This window comes from Tinamus guttatus, unplaced genomic scaffold (assembly GCF_059628265.1).
Source record: "Tinamus guttatus ecotype Peru unplaced genomic scaffold, ASM5962826v1 Tinamus_guttatus_pri_ptg000364l, whole genome shotgun sequence".
Lineage (NCBI taxonomy): Eukaryota > Metazoa > Chordata > Aves > Tinamiformes > Tinamidae > Tinamus > Tinamus guttatus.
Window position 1 is genome coordinate 4,354,414 of NW_028288898.1, and position 15,718 is coordinate 4,370,131.

Here is a 15,718-nt window from a genome sequence, read left to right on the forward strand (position 1 = left end):
AGCGAGTGCTTAAGCACAAAGGTAACAACAAGGAGGGACAAAAGGCAAGGCCGAGGGCTGCAAGTCCGTGGTGCACGTGGCTGCCACTGGTCTGTCCGGGCACTGGCACGGTCCAAGGCACACACGAATCACCCAGGAAAACAGGAATCTTGAGGGGATAACGGTGAGCAGGAGAGAAGGCTTCCGTGGCCACAAAAAGGGAGACGGTGGCTGGTGAGACGCTCACAGCTGAAGCCTTCTGCTCGTCCCAGCTTTTCCTTCTCTTCCTCCTCTTCAGAGTCGGGTGTTGAGGCTGCTTCTGGAGCGGGGGAGGAGACGGGGCGCGGGCTGCAGCCGGGTGCCTGGCTCATCTCTCGGGCAGCAGGACGAAGAAGATGGTCTTGAGGAAGTGCCCAAAGCTGCAGACGGCGGCCACTAGCCAGTGAGAGCGGAGGCTGGGGTCGGTATTCACCACACATTTCGTGATGTCTGCCTGAAGGGGAGGAAACCAAGGTCAGTGATGGATGCCTCGAGCACTGCTGCAGACCCTCGTGTGTCCCAGAGCCCGTGGGACCACCCCGCCACCCACTCCAAACATTGCCATGCACTGCAAGGGACTAAATCAGGCACCTTCTCCATCCTGCACCCTCAAGGAGAAGCTAGGGAAAGCCTGGAAGCATTCCGTGTTTTGAATGGCAACATGAAAGAAACTTCTTTCCTGCTCTTTTCAAAAGAGCAGCGAAGCCTGGGCTGTATCAGCACATTTATCCTTTTCTGTGCAGACAAAATGCTTTCCAGAGCCTGTCCTGTTTAACATCAGCTCAGATTGCTTGCACTTCTTGCTCTGGCCTTCATGTTTTACTTGGAACCCATTCAGGCAAGCCAACCCCAATTTAATTCCTAAGTAATGCACGCTTTGTTTGTGGAAATGTGTATGCTGGCAGGGATGCCTCCCAGACGTGTGGGTCAGACTTAAAGATCACTTGGGCAGCTGGTTTCAGGCTGGCCTGCAATGAATAAAAACACAACAACCACGCAGCAAATTCACCAAGACGGGATCTCAAATGGTGATAAGAGAAGGTAGAAAACAGCAGGAGGGCTGAAGTGAATAGGAGGGACATGATAGAAAACTGTGTCTTTTGGTGGTGAAAGTATCTATGTTTGTGGTTAAACAGCAGCCTAAGACAAGGAGATGTGGACTGTAGTCATGTCAACTTTGGTTTTGGTCAGAGATGGCTTTTATCAGTAGCCCTGGGCAGCACATGTGAAGGAGAATTTGTTTTTCTGGCACAAGCAGGGCAAAATACTGAGCAGCCCCCAAGATCTGGCTCAGCAGGGCTCCAAACTTGCTTTCTGACAGGAGCCTTACACAGAACAAAGTCAAGCCCTCAGCTCGGACACCAAAACGTGACTTAAGAACTGAGGAGTATCCCCATAATCCCTTCCACTAATTCTGCATGTGTCCACAACACCAGTGAGCTGAACGTGACTCACTCACAGGGTAACAAGTGCAAGAAAACACAAAGGAGGTTTGAAGGGACAAATGTAATCCCTAGTGTGTGGTTAGTCAATACAGCAACACAAACCAACTCCACCACCATCTACAGGCCAAAGGTTGCCTGACGGCAGCCTCAGTCACCTTCCCAGCAGTTCCTCCCTCCCAAGGGCATCCATCTGCTCTGCTCTTCTCCGAGGAGCACAAGGAGACCCTGAGCCCATGAAGAAGCCACCAGTGGAGGTTGCAGGAGGAGCAGAAGGACGAAGAGGGAATGGGATGCCAGGAGGACATGGAATCGGCACATCAAGGAGAGCCACGGCAATCAGTTCAATTAAGTTACTGGTGGCCTGAACATGTCACCTTCAGGCCACATGAGCAGGGGTCAGTTCTGCCAGGACTACCCCGAACACAGCGTATTGTTTTCCTGCTCGAACCACTAAACGGCCAATTGCAAATCACAGAATCATCTGGATTTGCACACAGACTTTCCTTTTCAGTTAAAAAGAGTCCTGCAAATCCAAACGTTACAAACTCATTCGGTGCACGCTTAAGTAAATAAAACTGCTCGGCTGCTGAGTAATTGTCTTAACTCTTCTTATCCAGATAAAACACACCTGATAAGGTGCTGGAGTAGAAGAATCTCCAAGCTGCTTCGTTAGATAAGTTTTTCAGTCCCATGAGGCAGCGATAAGCTGTTGCGACGGCAGTTTGATCCTTGCCTGTTAATTATTTATCAAACGAGCTCAACCCTTGTGCTCTGCCTTGGAGCTGACGTACGTCGGGGCTGCTAAAAACCCCTCCATGCTGCTCTAAGGCCACCACTGAGGCTGCAAACTCTTCCCAGGCACAGATGATACCTCAACGGGTTAAATGTTTCTTGTTTCCCCAAGAGATTAGGGTTTTTGGAGGGGCATGGGCGCTTCCTCTGCCATCCAGAGGAGGCATGTGGGAACCTACTGCCAACTGGAGACTCTCAAATGCCCTTCTGAGACCTCCCCGTTGCCTTCCTGGAGCAGCTCAGCGCACGCTGGTTCCTCCCGGTAGCCTCAGCCTGTGCTGATGTGGGAGACAGGACCAGGCACACCGCAGCAACACGGACTCGATGCCAAGCCAAACCAACAAACAGGCTGCAGGTGAGAGGGTCTCCTGGGCAGAGCCGCTGCGTTCTGGCACCGTCGTGAAGAGCACCAGGAAATCTCATCCCACAGCGCCTAGATGGAGAGGGAGGACTCGCAGGGAAACATAGGCCGGGACACAGGCAGAAGAAACCTGGAATGCAGTTTCCAGAGGGAAGGCGTCTCTTTTCCGCAGCCCGAAGTTGCTGGCGAGGATACTCAAAACTCAAAGCTGTGACTGCCACCAGCCCGTGGGTAGATGCACCTCAGCTGCAAAGGGCCAGGTCTTTCATGAAAACATTGGAAATGTGCTATACAACAACAATGCCCCAAAAAAAACAAAACAAAAAAACACTCCAAAAAACATCTGGAACCATCAAAACATGTTGTTTTGAAGCCCAGGACTGTAACATAAAAATCAAAACAAGATGTTAGCTTATCAAAGCAGGCACACTATCCAAAGAGAAACTTAGCTGGAGACTAGGAGGAGGCACATTCCTATGCAATATCTTTTTTTTTTTTTTTTTTTCTGTTCCTCCCAAGAAAAAAAAATCATTCCAGGAAAAACATTTCAACCAACTCTACGGATACCTAGTTCAAAGTCAGCCTCCAATGATACCAAAGCAGGGATTTCACGTCCAGGAGCAGTGCCACCTAATCAGCTCCTTTTGCAGGATATCCTCTTCTCTATCTTGGCACAACTGTTTGTGCAGCCATCAAATGAATCAGACCAAAGCACTCAAATCTAAGGCTACTTTGCAGCCTGACCAAGCCGTTCCCTGACCCACTTGGCCTCAAAGTCACATGAAGTTGTAGAGAGGGCATGGAGCACTTAAGGCAGCAATGACAGGCAGTAAAAACACAGCATGCTAAATCAAAATGTTATTACTTTCCCTCACCCAGGTGACTTCACCGCTGGGGAACTCAGGTCACTAAAACTACAACAGTGGGGGACCTAGACTCAGTTTGGAAGCAACCACTCTCTGGGTCTGAAAGAGGCGGGGGCCTTCCCCGTGTCCCTACGGCTCAGGAATAAATGTCACTTCTTGCAAAGGAGGAACTTTGTTCTTGTGGCTGAGTTTGGAAAGGGAACAAGATGTCCCAAGAGCTCTGTGGTGTCCCATAGGAACATTTAACTCCAGGCAGCATCTGCCAGGCAGTATGTCTTCCAGAGGGCTTCAGGCTTCGCCTTTCCAAGGAGCATCTCTGTCCCTGCCACCCAACTTCTGACACTTAACACAGCCAAGCAGCCACCTCAGGCTCATGGGCAGGTCACTAGAAAGGTGCCTGGCTGTTCCACAGCACCTAAGAAAGCTCCTCCTCTGCCCTGGCCTCTGCAGGACATTTCTCACGGGCCGCAGAGAGAACCTGCAGACAGTCTGATGCTTAAAGCCTGCTAGTGCTTTTGCCACACTCCAAGCTGCAGTGTAGGCCCTCTCAGTTCCGTGAGCTTGGCTCTTTCCCGTGTTTCCAGGATACTTGTTCACGGGTGGACAGAAGGAAGCAGTGTCTCTTACCCAGCCTCCTCTCCTCTTCAGCCACGTCACCAGGGTCTTGCGGACAAACTCTCCCAGGCAGTCCACGATGGTGTGGACCATGGCGGGCTGCGCGTGTCGCACGCAGTCCACGGCCAGCCCGGCCGCCACGGCGTACAGGGACACCACCTTGCCCCACGTTATGCCTGCGAGGAGAAGAGAGGACATTCGGATTCAGCCACGGACAAGCGATACCAACCACCTCTCCCTCAGGAAATCTGCCTGCTTGGCGTGCCTGCTGCTCGGAGCTCAGGAGCAGCTACAGCTTTCCCATGGCAGCTGGATTAAGGAAAACTCTCCATGTGGAGAAGAAAGGAGTCACGTGATCTGGACATGCTTCAATCTCCCCTCAACACTTGGTGCCCAAAAGAGGTCACCAAGGAAGGAGAGATGGGCACCGCCATTGCTGATATTGCAGAACTCAAAAGTTCCACAGGAACTTAAGGAAAAAATTCTTGACAGTGAGGATGACGGAGCACTGGAACAGGCTGCCCAGAGAGGTTGTGGAGTCTCCTTCTCTGGAGATCTTCCAAACCCGCTTGGACGCAGTCCTGTGCCACGTGCTCTAGGTGACCCTGCGTGTGCAGGGGGTTGGACTAGATGATCTCTAGAGGTCCCTTCCAACCTTGAGCATTCTATGATTCTATGACTCTCAGCCACACACGCAGCCCAGGAGGAGATGGGATTCAAAGGGTTTGTGCAATCTCCACCTTGAAGACAAAACGTTAACTCTTTTTAGCTCCAGACCAATGGAGACTGTTGCAAAGCAACACACAGGGTGCCTGAGAGACGAGCATCCTCACAGCCACTTCCACCATGACACAGGAATAAAAGAGAGGGGCAAAGCTGGAGGACCAAGAGGATTGGGGGCCTCCTGGACTTCAGAAGTCTCCTGCTCAAAGACAGGCACCTTCAAAGCTTGGAGACTCTGCCTGTAACATTTAGCGTCACACATGCCACGGAGGGAGGCGCAGGGGAGGGAATGTCCTGCAGTTATCTAATCTCCCGGCGAGCAGAACTTCCTAAAACGGGAACTTGCCAGAAGGGAATGCTCCACGGAAGCTGTCCCAGCTGCAGGGCTCTTCCTGTGAGCACGGGTGGAAGTGCCCCACAGCCACGAGCTCAGCTCTGGGTTCCAGCCGCCCCGCATCTCCCCGGGGCACAAATCTGCCACGTGGAAACGTTATTGCCAGCAGCCCCTCCTGAGGCTTTTCCCAGGACTGGTGACCTGGAAGCTCAACCCTCCTGCTCCCGCAGCAAAGCGCTGCCCGGGTGTCACGGCCCACGGATTTCCTCCGATCCTGCCCGCGAGTTTCACCGCTCCCTCACTCCAGTATCAGGAATGGCAGCGTCCCATAGGCAGGTAGTGAAGAGGTTGGCGGCGTCCAACGCCCACGGAGCCCGTCCAAAGTCTCTCCAAAGAAACAGGCAGACGCCGGGTGAAGCCGCGGAAGGTTAAGAGCACATGGACCTGCTCTGACCAGGTTGCAATGAGAATGAAAAAGAGCTGATGGGAGGAAATCATTTCAGGCAGCACATCTAAGGAGCAGAAACTGCATATGCTCAGCAAATGTTTAAATACAAGCGAAATGAAGCAAAGTCTCTGCCTCTTTCCTTCCTCTTGTTCCCAAATTCCCAGGCCCTCAGAACCTCTCTACAGAGCAGGGCTTGAAAGCCCTCCTGCTTGTCCCTCTGTGCCTTCCCAGTATGGACAAGGCTCAGCAGAACCATCCCTTCCACACGATGCCTCCAAAGTGATGCTCATGCTAATGTTTCTAGGATTTTTATTTTACATGCAAAATTAAAACAAACAAAAAAAACACATTTCAATGCCAGCCGTGGGAATAGCACTTGTTGGATTGGGGAAAAAACAAAGTTTCAAACAAAAGCTGCTTGTCCACTGCCCAAATCTATATAGAAGATACCCTGGCAAGAAGCTTTAAGGACAATAACCCTGCAGGGCTTTAGAGTCCCCTGCAATCCTCTGCCTTTCGCCAACTCGCTATCTCCAAGACCAGAAGGAAATTATTAATACAGATAATTTTTTTTAATTGTGGTTTTATTTTCCGAGTAGGCCCTGTGAGTCCTTTCCCCAGAGCTGTCACTCAGGAAGTTCACCTCCTGTGCAGTATTTGCACTATTTAATCTCTCTTTCTCACATTGTGTGTCACCATGGCAGCCAGCAAAGCAAGCCAGGAAGAGGCTACAAAACTCCCATTAGAAAACCCCGGAGAGACCTTTTTTCCTGGTAAATTCCATGAGCAGAAAGAGGCTATCCTGTCTCAGGTCAACAGCACTCCACCTAATGAGAGAGGCTTGGAAAGGTGACCTCTTGGTGGCCACATTCTTCTGGACCAGAGTCTCAGCTGGCCGATGCCCGGCCTTGGTGCAAAGCAGTTATGCTCCTTCTCCATCCCTGCTGAAATTTGTCTCCTTGCATTTAGTTTCTTTTGGGTTGCATACGCGGCCCAAAGTCATCTAAGACATTCTGCAAGAATTAACCTGTTCCCAAGCATTTACTGACCCTGCTCTTGCACACCAGAGGCAAGTCCACCACCTTTGAGATATCCACATGGCAGTGGCTGAGGCCACCTGGGCAGGGAAGACTGCTGCCTTGATCAACTTGGTTTTAAACCCAAGTTCCTCCTTCCAAGAGAAGGAAAGTCAATCCACAACCTTTGGAAGGTAAAAGGCTCAACAGATCCCTGACTTCCTGCCTCAGGAGCACAGCCGGGCTAGTTAATTCTCCAGAGATTCCTTCCAAACTCAACCCTCTACGATTTCCTTAACACAGAACAAAGAGGTTTGCTCTGACAAACACTCAGCCCCTCTCCATTTCACACAGACCACGGAGAAAGCCCACATTGCTGGTAAAGAACGTGATATTCAGCAATCACTTCCCATTTTCCTCCTCGCTGCAGACCATCACATGCAGGTCAAGCGGTCAAGCTCATCTTTACATCTGCTTTTTTTTTTTTTTTTTTTTTTTTTTTTGCTGTTACTGGAAAAGCTGAGCCACTTGGGTAAGGGGAAAGGAAAACTTGCCCTTTCTATGATTTCTTTACATTACACCTGTTACTGGCACTGCTGGAGATGGAAGACAGAGCTGGGTGGTTTGAGCCACTGGGCTCCTGATCTGACCCGACAGGACACATCCTGGGCTCTTGCTCGGTCAAGCTGCTGCAGGAGAACGCTCAAATGGGGAAAAGCAGACGGTATCTCCAGCAGCTGCTGCAGACCAAGCATGGGGCCTGTGGCCTGTCTGTCTGTCTGTGGGGCTCAGCAGCCCAGGCAGGCACAGTGCTGGAGAAGAGACCACAGCAGCCTCTAACGTGCCCTTTCCCAGAACACATGCCCTCTATTTGCCTCTCTTCAGGAGATCCGACAGAACTAGAGGTAATGGCCACAAACTGAAACACCAAAAGGTCCACAGGAACTTAAGGCAAAATTTCTTAACAGTGAGAGTGACAGAGCACTGGAACAGCCTGCCCAGAGAGGTTGTGGAGTCTCCTTCTCTGGAGATCTTCAAACCCGCTTGGACGCAGTCCTGTGCCACGTGCTCTAGGTGACCCTGCGTGTGCAGGGGGTTGGACTAGATGAACCCGAGGGGTCCCTTCCAACCTTAAGCATTCTATGATTCTATAATTCCTCTTAATAATCCTCTTGCTAAGGGTAGAGGCACACAGTGTGCTTGCAAGGCAAAATCTGCCTCTGCTCCTCGCTAACGCTCAGGCCAATGTCACAGTGACACCAGCTCGACGCATCCCTCAGCAGGAGCTGCAATTGCTTCTGGTCACGATGTACAAGCCAAGAAAATGCCTTGTCGTGCTCCCAACTCCTCAAAACATCTGGCTTGGCGAGACAAGGGCACTCAGCACTATGTGCAATGGAGAAAGATGATCCAGGCATGGATTCCCACTGTGCAGACTGGCAGGCAGCTAAATACAGAGGGGAACATAAAACCAGTCCCGAAAGAAGCAATTAAACCAGAGAGAAAGCTCCTGTCTGCAGAGACGGAACAAGAGCATCAGCTCCAAAGGACGCAGAAAATGTGAAAAGTCGCTTGGAAGGAGGTTTAGAAAATAAAAAATCAAAGTCGCAGACTCAAGGCTGGCCGTGGAGCCAGAGGTATGTAAACACTGGCGAGACCAGGAGAAAATGAATTAGCAAGAAAGGCCTGTTGTTGAAAGCGTTCTCGCTGCGAGGCAGCCCGCCTGGCCCGGCGGCGGTGTCGGGAGCACCCGGCCGCGCGGGCTCTCCCATCGCACGCACGGCGCCCGCTCCCCGAGGTTATCCAAATAAACCTGCCCCTGCCTCGCTTGGCAGCAAAGCCAGACTTGCAAATCGGACCTGGGAGAAACGCCATCGAGTGCCACGTGTCCCTGCCAGCGGGGGGAAGGCAGCCAGGCACAAGCGACGCGGGGCAGGATCCGCGCTCAGGCGGCCAGAAAGATGAGGTGGCAGCGAGACGTGTTTCTAACAGCATTTGCTGCTGCAAGGGAAAGTATTTCCTCCTGACAAGCCAGTAACCACACAATCCTGCACCTTGCTGTGCAGGGCTCCAAGCAGCCCGAGTATCCTTGATTAAAAACCTACCAGGGCCCATGAGAGGAAAAAAACAAGAAGGAAATCCCTTTTGGACAACAGCAGGTCTGCCTTTTCCCCTTCTGTTCTCCCACCAAGGGAGAACCTTCCCTCTGGAGCTTATTTAAACAGCCAAGGCAAAGGCTCTGCTCCCAAGCCTGCTGAAGCCGGTGGAAAGTCTGCTGGCTCCAGAGCAGCTTTGGACTCAAAACCCACGGTCCTTGCTGACCTCCACTGGATCTAACATAACGTTTCCCCCTTGTAGCAAAACAGGGGACCAGGACGACTGTTAGAAGAAAGGAGAAAAGGCTAAGGTGAAAAATTCTCCAGCAAGATAAGGCCAAAATATCCCACCACCTTGGTGGATAGGCCTTGTGAGGGACCAAAGCAGGACCCCAGGCTGTCTAGGTGCCTGGAAAGTCAGACTTTTTGTTGTTGTTTGCAGCTGTTTTCTTAATAAGCCAGGCTGTTAAAAACAGGCTCAACTGCTTGAACCATCAGTAATTGGCTTGAAAAACTTTCAGATTGCATTTGTGCTCCCTGGTTTCCTTTGCTGAATAGGCACCTCCTTCCTCCGAGCTAGGAAAATAAATAAATAAATAAATAAATGTCTGGCTGCCACAGGCAGCTCTTGATTTGCAGAGTCTAGCATTAAATGCTGAATCTCAAGACTGCAGCCGGCATCCTGGAATGTTAAAAATCAGCAAACTTTTCCCCTCTGCCTCTCATCCCACTTCTGGCAAGGGAGGGTGATGAACTGATACAAGTAAGTGATTGAATCCATAACTGCAGCTCTGTGCATGCAGGGGCCATCCTGCTCGTTGCTCTCAATGGGCAAAAGAGGAGCAAATGTTGCTCACAGAGCACAGGGAAGGCTTGGAAACCACCTGCCAGCAATTCATGCAGCTGAGCGTGTGCAAAAAAGAGAGATGGTGCCAATAACCGAGGTGACCCCAGTCACTGACGCTCCCCTTGGAGCAAAACCTACTCATTTGGACAGCAAATACACGAGCCCACAAGCTCGACCGCTGCTTTTGGTGAGCCCTGGAGAGAGCAGAGCCCGTTACCGGCGGGACAAGACAGGGCACCTGTGGCCAACTGCCACCACACGCAGACATTCTGGTCATATTTGTCCAGCTTTGGCTTTCCGAGCCCGTGTGGTGTCCCCAGCCGGCCCGGCGCAGCCGTCTCTGCATTCCAGGCATAGCTGGGAAGGACGCCGCGGGCTGCAGCACTCGCCACGGAGCCATTCGTTTTTTTATGACGTGCCTTGGATTTCCATGAATCCAAAGGAATGAATCTGCCTCAAGAGACCTTCCTGGGAGCCCAGGCAGTCCCTCTCGGGAAGATTGTTCTTTCCACAGGCAACACAACAAGACTTGGTAGAAAACCCACGGTTATGCCAGGACCTGCCTTACCCAAAGCCATGAGTCACCTCAACATGAAATCTCCTTTCTCCTGCAGCGATCAGGAGATCAGTCACGGGCAGAGGGACCGAGGCTGGGACAGAAATTCCCCTGCAGGACTGTAGCATGGGGAATTCTGCTTTTGTCAATTAGCACTGGGACTGGCCAAGCAGCAGCATGATCGTGTCTGAGCGGTGAGAAAGCTCAAAGCACCTGCTTGTTTGGCAGCCACCACCCCGGAAAGCCGAAGCTGCCGCCTTTCTGCTTGCGAGAAAGGCCCAGAACAGCTGCGAGAAGGAGGCTCCATTGCAGGTCTGGCTCCTGCTGGGGGAAGGAAGCCAGAAGAGGGGAACTCCCTTGCGATGAGTTAGTTCTGGCTCCAAGAGCATGCAACGTGAGCTGGGATAAGGGAGACTCCCATGTAATGACTCTCCTCCCGTTGCCAGCGGTGAGCAAAGGCGCTTGGAATGAGCGACCTCCCCGTTCAACGGGGTAACACCAGCTTCTAATGAGGAAGGGTGGGAGGTGCCTTCTAGAACGATCGAGAAGCTGCCAGGAGGATCTATAAAATGGGGCATTTCCCTGCCAGAACAACAGAGCATCCCAGAGCTCTCATTAAATCATTAAAGCCAGGCAGGCTGCCAAACTGCCCGGAGCTCTGGCAGAGACGAGGCCCCACCTTGCAGGCGATCCCAGAAACATGACGTCTCCGGGAGATTGGGCCCCATGGTGTCCTTGTCCACCCGGCCCCACCTGTGTCTCCGTCAGGGCACGGTACCTGCGGTGAAGATCTGCGCGGCTACGGCCAGAAAGGCGTCCGTCACCACCGTCTCCGAGTGCAGCGAGATGTTCAGCTGGCGGGCGATGTTCCGGTACACGTTGGGGCGGATGTACTCCAGCTCATCCCCTAGGAACAGAACAGCTCGGAGTCAGCGCCGAGAACACCAGGCTCTGCTCCAGCCGCGTGGGGATCGCGCCCCACGTGCCCCTCCGGCTGGAGATTTATTCCCAGCTCCACATACAGATCACCTGCTCTCCTTTCCTAACAGACCTCCTGCCCTCGGTCTTCTTAAGCGCGGTGGGATGGGACGGGGACCTGCACTTGCCTTTCCTCCACCACAGGAGACCAGCCCACGATGGGGAGGGTCACCTCGGTTTGGTCATCGGAGGTGGAGTGCACGTGCCTCTCTGCACGCTTCGGGCACATTAGGCTGCTCAAAACACCAAGATTTCTCAAAAAAAAGCCCTCAGATGTGAGTCTTGAGCATCCTGCAGCCTGATGAAAGACAAGAGCCCATCCAGAGCTGCATGGTATTGATGGAAAAAAGGTTTTTAAGCTACTTTACACCAAAATGGGCACTGAGTGAAGACCAGGAGTTCCGAATGGTTAATAGAACGTTCATTTGCCTGGCTCATGCCTCAGCAACAAAGTTCCCCATTGTGTCCAGTTAGCTTGAAGACCAAGATGGAAATACCAAGCACAGGAAGAGAACCCCCTGCCACTCCAGACGTGGGCTCTGCAGCTTGGGAACCAGCAGCAGAGCTTTCCCGTCGCAGCAAAACAAACCATTATTTTCATTTTGAAGGAAGTTGTTGAAACCTGCTTTTTGATGGATTTGTTTCTCTAGCGAGACTCCTCACAAGGATTTGCAGGTATTTTTTGTGGGCCACGCACACGTCGGAGATTTTCCTCTGTTAGGAACATGAATAAGGTCCCTCTCCTTTATCACATCCTTATTTTCAGTGGAGGATCTTCACTCCTGTCACTTAGGCTAAAACAGATTCAAAGTTACCATGCCTACAACACACCTGCATGTCCATATTATGTATCCTTAAAAAAACAGGCCTAAAATAACTGGGATTAGTGCTGTAGGAACACTGCAGAATTCCCACCACATGGAAATGGCTCTTTGGGCATGGAGCTCTCCATTTGGTCGTTGAGATGGGAGCTCCTTGCAGTCCTTCTACCACACACATGTGCTCCGGGGTGCGCAGGGGAAAAGGAGAGCTCAAAGAACATCTTCAGATCCCACCACAAGACCCAGATGACTTGATCCTCCTGAAAATGTCACGTCATCTCTTAGGTGGGCAACAGAAAGGAGGAAGGCATCCAAATCAGGAGTGTGTTACTGAGTCACTAACCACTGAACCTTACAAAAACCACTCTAGGATTCCCCAAATAACAAGTGTTGGCCAGCTGTACGTGCAGGATTTTCCCACAATTTCAAGCAGAAACCCAGCAGATGCATGGGCAGTCCCAATAAGAGGGACTATATCATACCCTTCAACAGCTCTTCTCACCAAAAATAATGGGTGGGAAGGAGGAGGGCACCGTCATCAGCACCTGGTCCTCTGCCACTGCTGCAGCTTGTAACAAGCAGTGCCCAGAGGCTTCAGGCAAGATCTGGGCCCGCGTTTGGTTGGGGGCACCTGTGCCAGCAGAGCAGGCCCTGTCCTGCAGGCATGAACACAGAGAAGAATAGAGGGGGAAGGAAAAACAGGGCAAAGAAGCACCAGGATTACTCAGGTTCCCTGCCAGGGAGGTCTCCAGGACCTCTGGAGCAGCACATGGTGGTATCCCCCCTGTCTCACTGAACACATTGCAACATTCAGAGCTATTTGTGAGTTTCTCCTCCTTCTCCCACCAAGTTCAGATAAAACAGACCCAGGACACACAGGACGGGCTGGTCTGAGGCATCTCATTTGGCCAAACCAAAGGGTTTTGCCTCTCCAACTACCTAATTCCACTAATTTGGGCACAGTCTTCCTGGCTCCCACTCCCTCAGGCCTCACAACTGCATTTCTTGAGCCCAGCAGCCCTTTGAGACCACCCTCAACTTCTCACCTCCATAGGGTTCTCAGAACCTTCACGGGGTTTGACTCCTTGCACTACATGACAAGGAGCAAAGGACAACAGATACCACATTGCTGGGCATTGCCTATGGACATGACAGGGAAGAAGAAGGAACAAGCCATGTGGCAGGGGGTGCTTATGAACAACTGGGATGGAAATAACTCTTTGTTCTCATTGGAAGGGCTGTTCCCCGTTCTTGTTGCATGGGTACCATGGTTGTCTCCAGATTTGCTCAGAGAAGAGCCAAGAGATGGGGACTATCAGCCAAATCTTTCCATCTGGACATGAATAAGTAGCAGGAGAGTCATCCAGAAGACGCCTTCAGATCCGGGCTGCCACCTGCTTGCCCTTTCCCACACTCCTGGCCACCCACTGAAGATCTGCTTGAAGGCAACCAAATCTCAGCCCCCAAGCCAGGTAGAAAAGAAAGGGAGGGCGAAAGAGACAGTGTGGAGATTGACAGAAGAACAAAAAACAAAGCCCAAAAAAGTGGGAAATCAAAATAGAAAAGAGAAAGAAAAAAAAACACCCATAAAAAAAGATCAGAACATGGGAGAAAAAGGGGAGAAGAATGAGAAGTCAGTCAAAATTAAGAAAAGCAATGCCTTAAAAAAAGAAATTTGGGGCAACATCTCAGAGAAGCAGAAAGAAAGAGGATAAAGTGGGAAAGCCATCCTGGTCCTGAGCTGGTTAGGCCCAGCTGAACACTGCTTCCGCAGACTTACTTGTAATGTAATTAAACTGGATGCAAATATTAATTGCAGTTTCCAAGCCAGACATGAACTAATATTCCAGCCTGCAGGCAAAGAAGGATGTTGGAAGCAGCCTCCAGGAGCGAAGGGATCGCAAAAGACAAGTGGCTTGAGTACAGGGGAAGTTAAGACAAGCAAAAAATCCAGGCAAGTGTCAGCACCTAGGCAGCCTTCCAGGCATGTGTTATTTGGGTATCGGGGCTGAACAAGTCCCTGCCCAGCCTCTCCTGCCTCCATGGGCATCCTTTTCTTCCTGCACAGGAACGTGTAGGTGATGTTACCTTTATGCAGAGGCCCCTGTACGAAAGACGGGCCACGCTGTGCGGCTGCCCCAAGCACAGAAGATCTAACAGCTGCCACAGTGACAGAAAGCAAAACTCCTCTCTTGCTGAATGACTCAGGCAGGCAAGGGCAGATTAGATACACGGCACTTACTGGAAAACAGCTTTTACAAAACTTCTGGTACTCACGGTCTAAGCAGCTACCTCCAAATTAAACATTACTGCAAGCAACTATCTAGGTGAGCAGCCGATGAAGTCCAAAAGGAGAGTCCGGAGAACTCTAATAGACACCAGGCTGGGCTGTGTCACAACAGCTTAGTGACACGTGTCCGGAGAAAACATAGCAAGATCCATTCAAACACCCAGCTCCAAAAGCTACTGCATGAACTACAGCTCTTACATAGTCCAAGCAGAACTTAGCTTGCTGGCTGCTCCCAATGGGCCTCACGCTCGTGCTCGCTCCACGGGCACTCACCTAGTCGCAGCAGGATGGCGGACACCTCGGCCAGCTTGCCACCAGGCACCGGCGCGTTGTACTCGGGTTTGCTCCAGCTGACACCCGCTCGGATCAGCCGGGAGTTTATGTAGTCCCTGCAGAGAGCCTTGGCCTGGGACACCAGCTCCTTATCGGTGGGAGAGCGGTCAAAAACCTCCATCACTTCTGCAGCGAAGACCGAGGAGCGGCGCAGCACTTCCATGCTTGGCCGCCGAGCAGCTCGGCGCACGGCGGCCCCAGCGCTAGGGGAACCCTGCAGGCGCCGTCCCGGGATCCTCGGCCCTCTTGATGTGTCACGGCTTCCTGCAGCTGCTCACCAAAGGCCAGGAGGTCATTCTACCTAGTGAATAACAGCATCTGTTACTCAGGTTACAAAGTTAAGGGCTACAACGATGCAACGCAGAGGCTCAGGTGTCGCACCTTACAGCAACGCTAAGAAAAGTGGCATCATGTTTGCTCAACATCTCTCTCGGGGCATCTTACAGACCAGGGGCCAAATTTTCCCATCTTCCAGCTCCTTGTATTTTCAGGGACAGCTTGGCCCACAGTTTTGAACTACCAAGATGTTTTCACTTCTCTGCTTCAGCTGCGAGTCCTGCAATTGCGCTTCAGTGAGACTAGAGTGGAAACGATTCCCAGAATGTGTTAGACAACCTCAGCTTGTTTCAATTAAACTAGGCAAGAAAAAAAAAATCCCAAATTCCAGCAGTAATCACCCCAACCAGATGCAGACAGACATTCCAGCTCAGTAGGTCATGAAGCCTTCTGAGGAAATGGCACTAAAATACTGCAAGAACTCGAACACAGGAGTGTTTTAAATGCCTCGCTAGCACTAAGCTTCAGACAGAATGACTGCTCTTTGTTGTAAACCTGCTCTAGATTTTGATTCTGCAGCTTGGGTTTTACTTCTCCAAATCCTTTAGCAACAGCAGAGGAAAACCAAAAGGCTGCTTCTAAAAAAAAAAAAAAGTTTTCAGGTGTGAATGCCCAAAGTGACAACCCAAAATTCTTCCCGCACCCGAATAAATGTGCTGGCTTTTTAAGCCAGTACAGCTTTTGCAGTGACATCAAATCCTGTACCCAGATGGGAGTGAATTTATTTTTCACTCCTCAGCTTCAGTCATTCACTTACAATCAGTCTTAAACTAAATCACAGCCATGTAATTTAATCTGTTCCCAGTGAGAAATATAGTTACCTCTCAGGCTGCAGTTTTCCTC

At 51.2% G+C, this 15,718-nt stretch overlaps 1 protein-coding gene across 1 annotated transcript; it reads right to left on the bottom strand.

Moving 5' to 3' along the window:
• Window positions 1-104: 104 nt before the first annotated feature.
• Window positions 105-14,809, bottom strand: BOK (BCL2 family apoptosis regulator BOK). The gene is made up of 4 exons (XM_010220420.2): window positions 14,480-14,809; window positions 10,896-11,024; window positions 4,110-4,273; window positions 105-472 (listed from the first exon to the last, which is right to left on the bottom strand). The coding sequence occupies exons 1-4, from the start codon at window positions 14,700-14,702 to the stop codon at window positions 347-349; spliced, it is 642 nt and encodes a 213-aa protein (XP_010218722.1). The 5' UTR covers window positions 14,703-14,809; the 3' UTR covers window positions 105-346.
• Between the last annotated feature and the right edge of the window lie 909 nt (window positions 14,810-15,718).

Bases quoted from the DNA above. Each gene is read 5' to 3' on its own strand.
- BOK (XM_010220420.2), bottom strand. From the start codon at position 14,702: ATGGAAGTGCTGCGCCGCTCCTCGGTCTTCGCTGCAGAAGTGATGGAG. The intron at 11,025-14,479 runs GTGAGTGCCCGT...TTCTGTTCCTAG, and splicing joins CGCCATCCTGCTGCGACTAG to GGGATGAGCTGGAGTACATC. The intron at 473-4,109 runs GTAAGAGACACT...CCTCCCCTTCAG, and splicing joins TGAAGAGGAGAGGAGGCTGG to GCAGACATCACGAAATGTGT.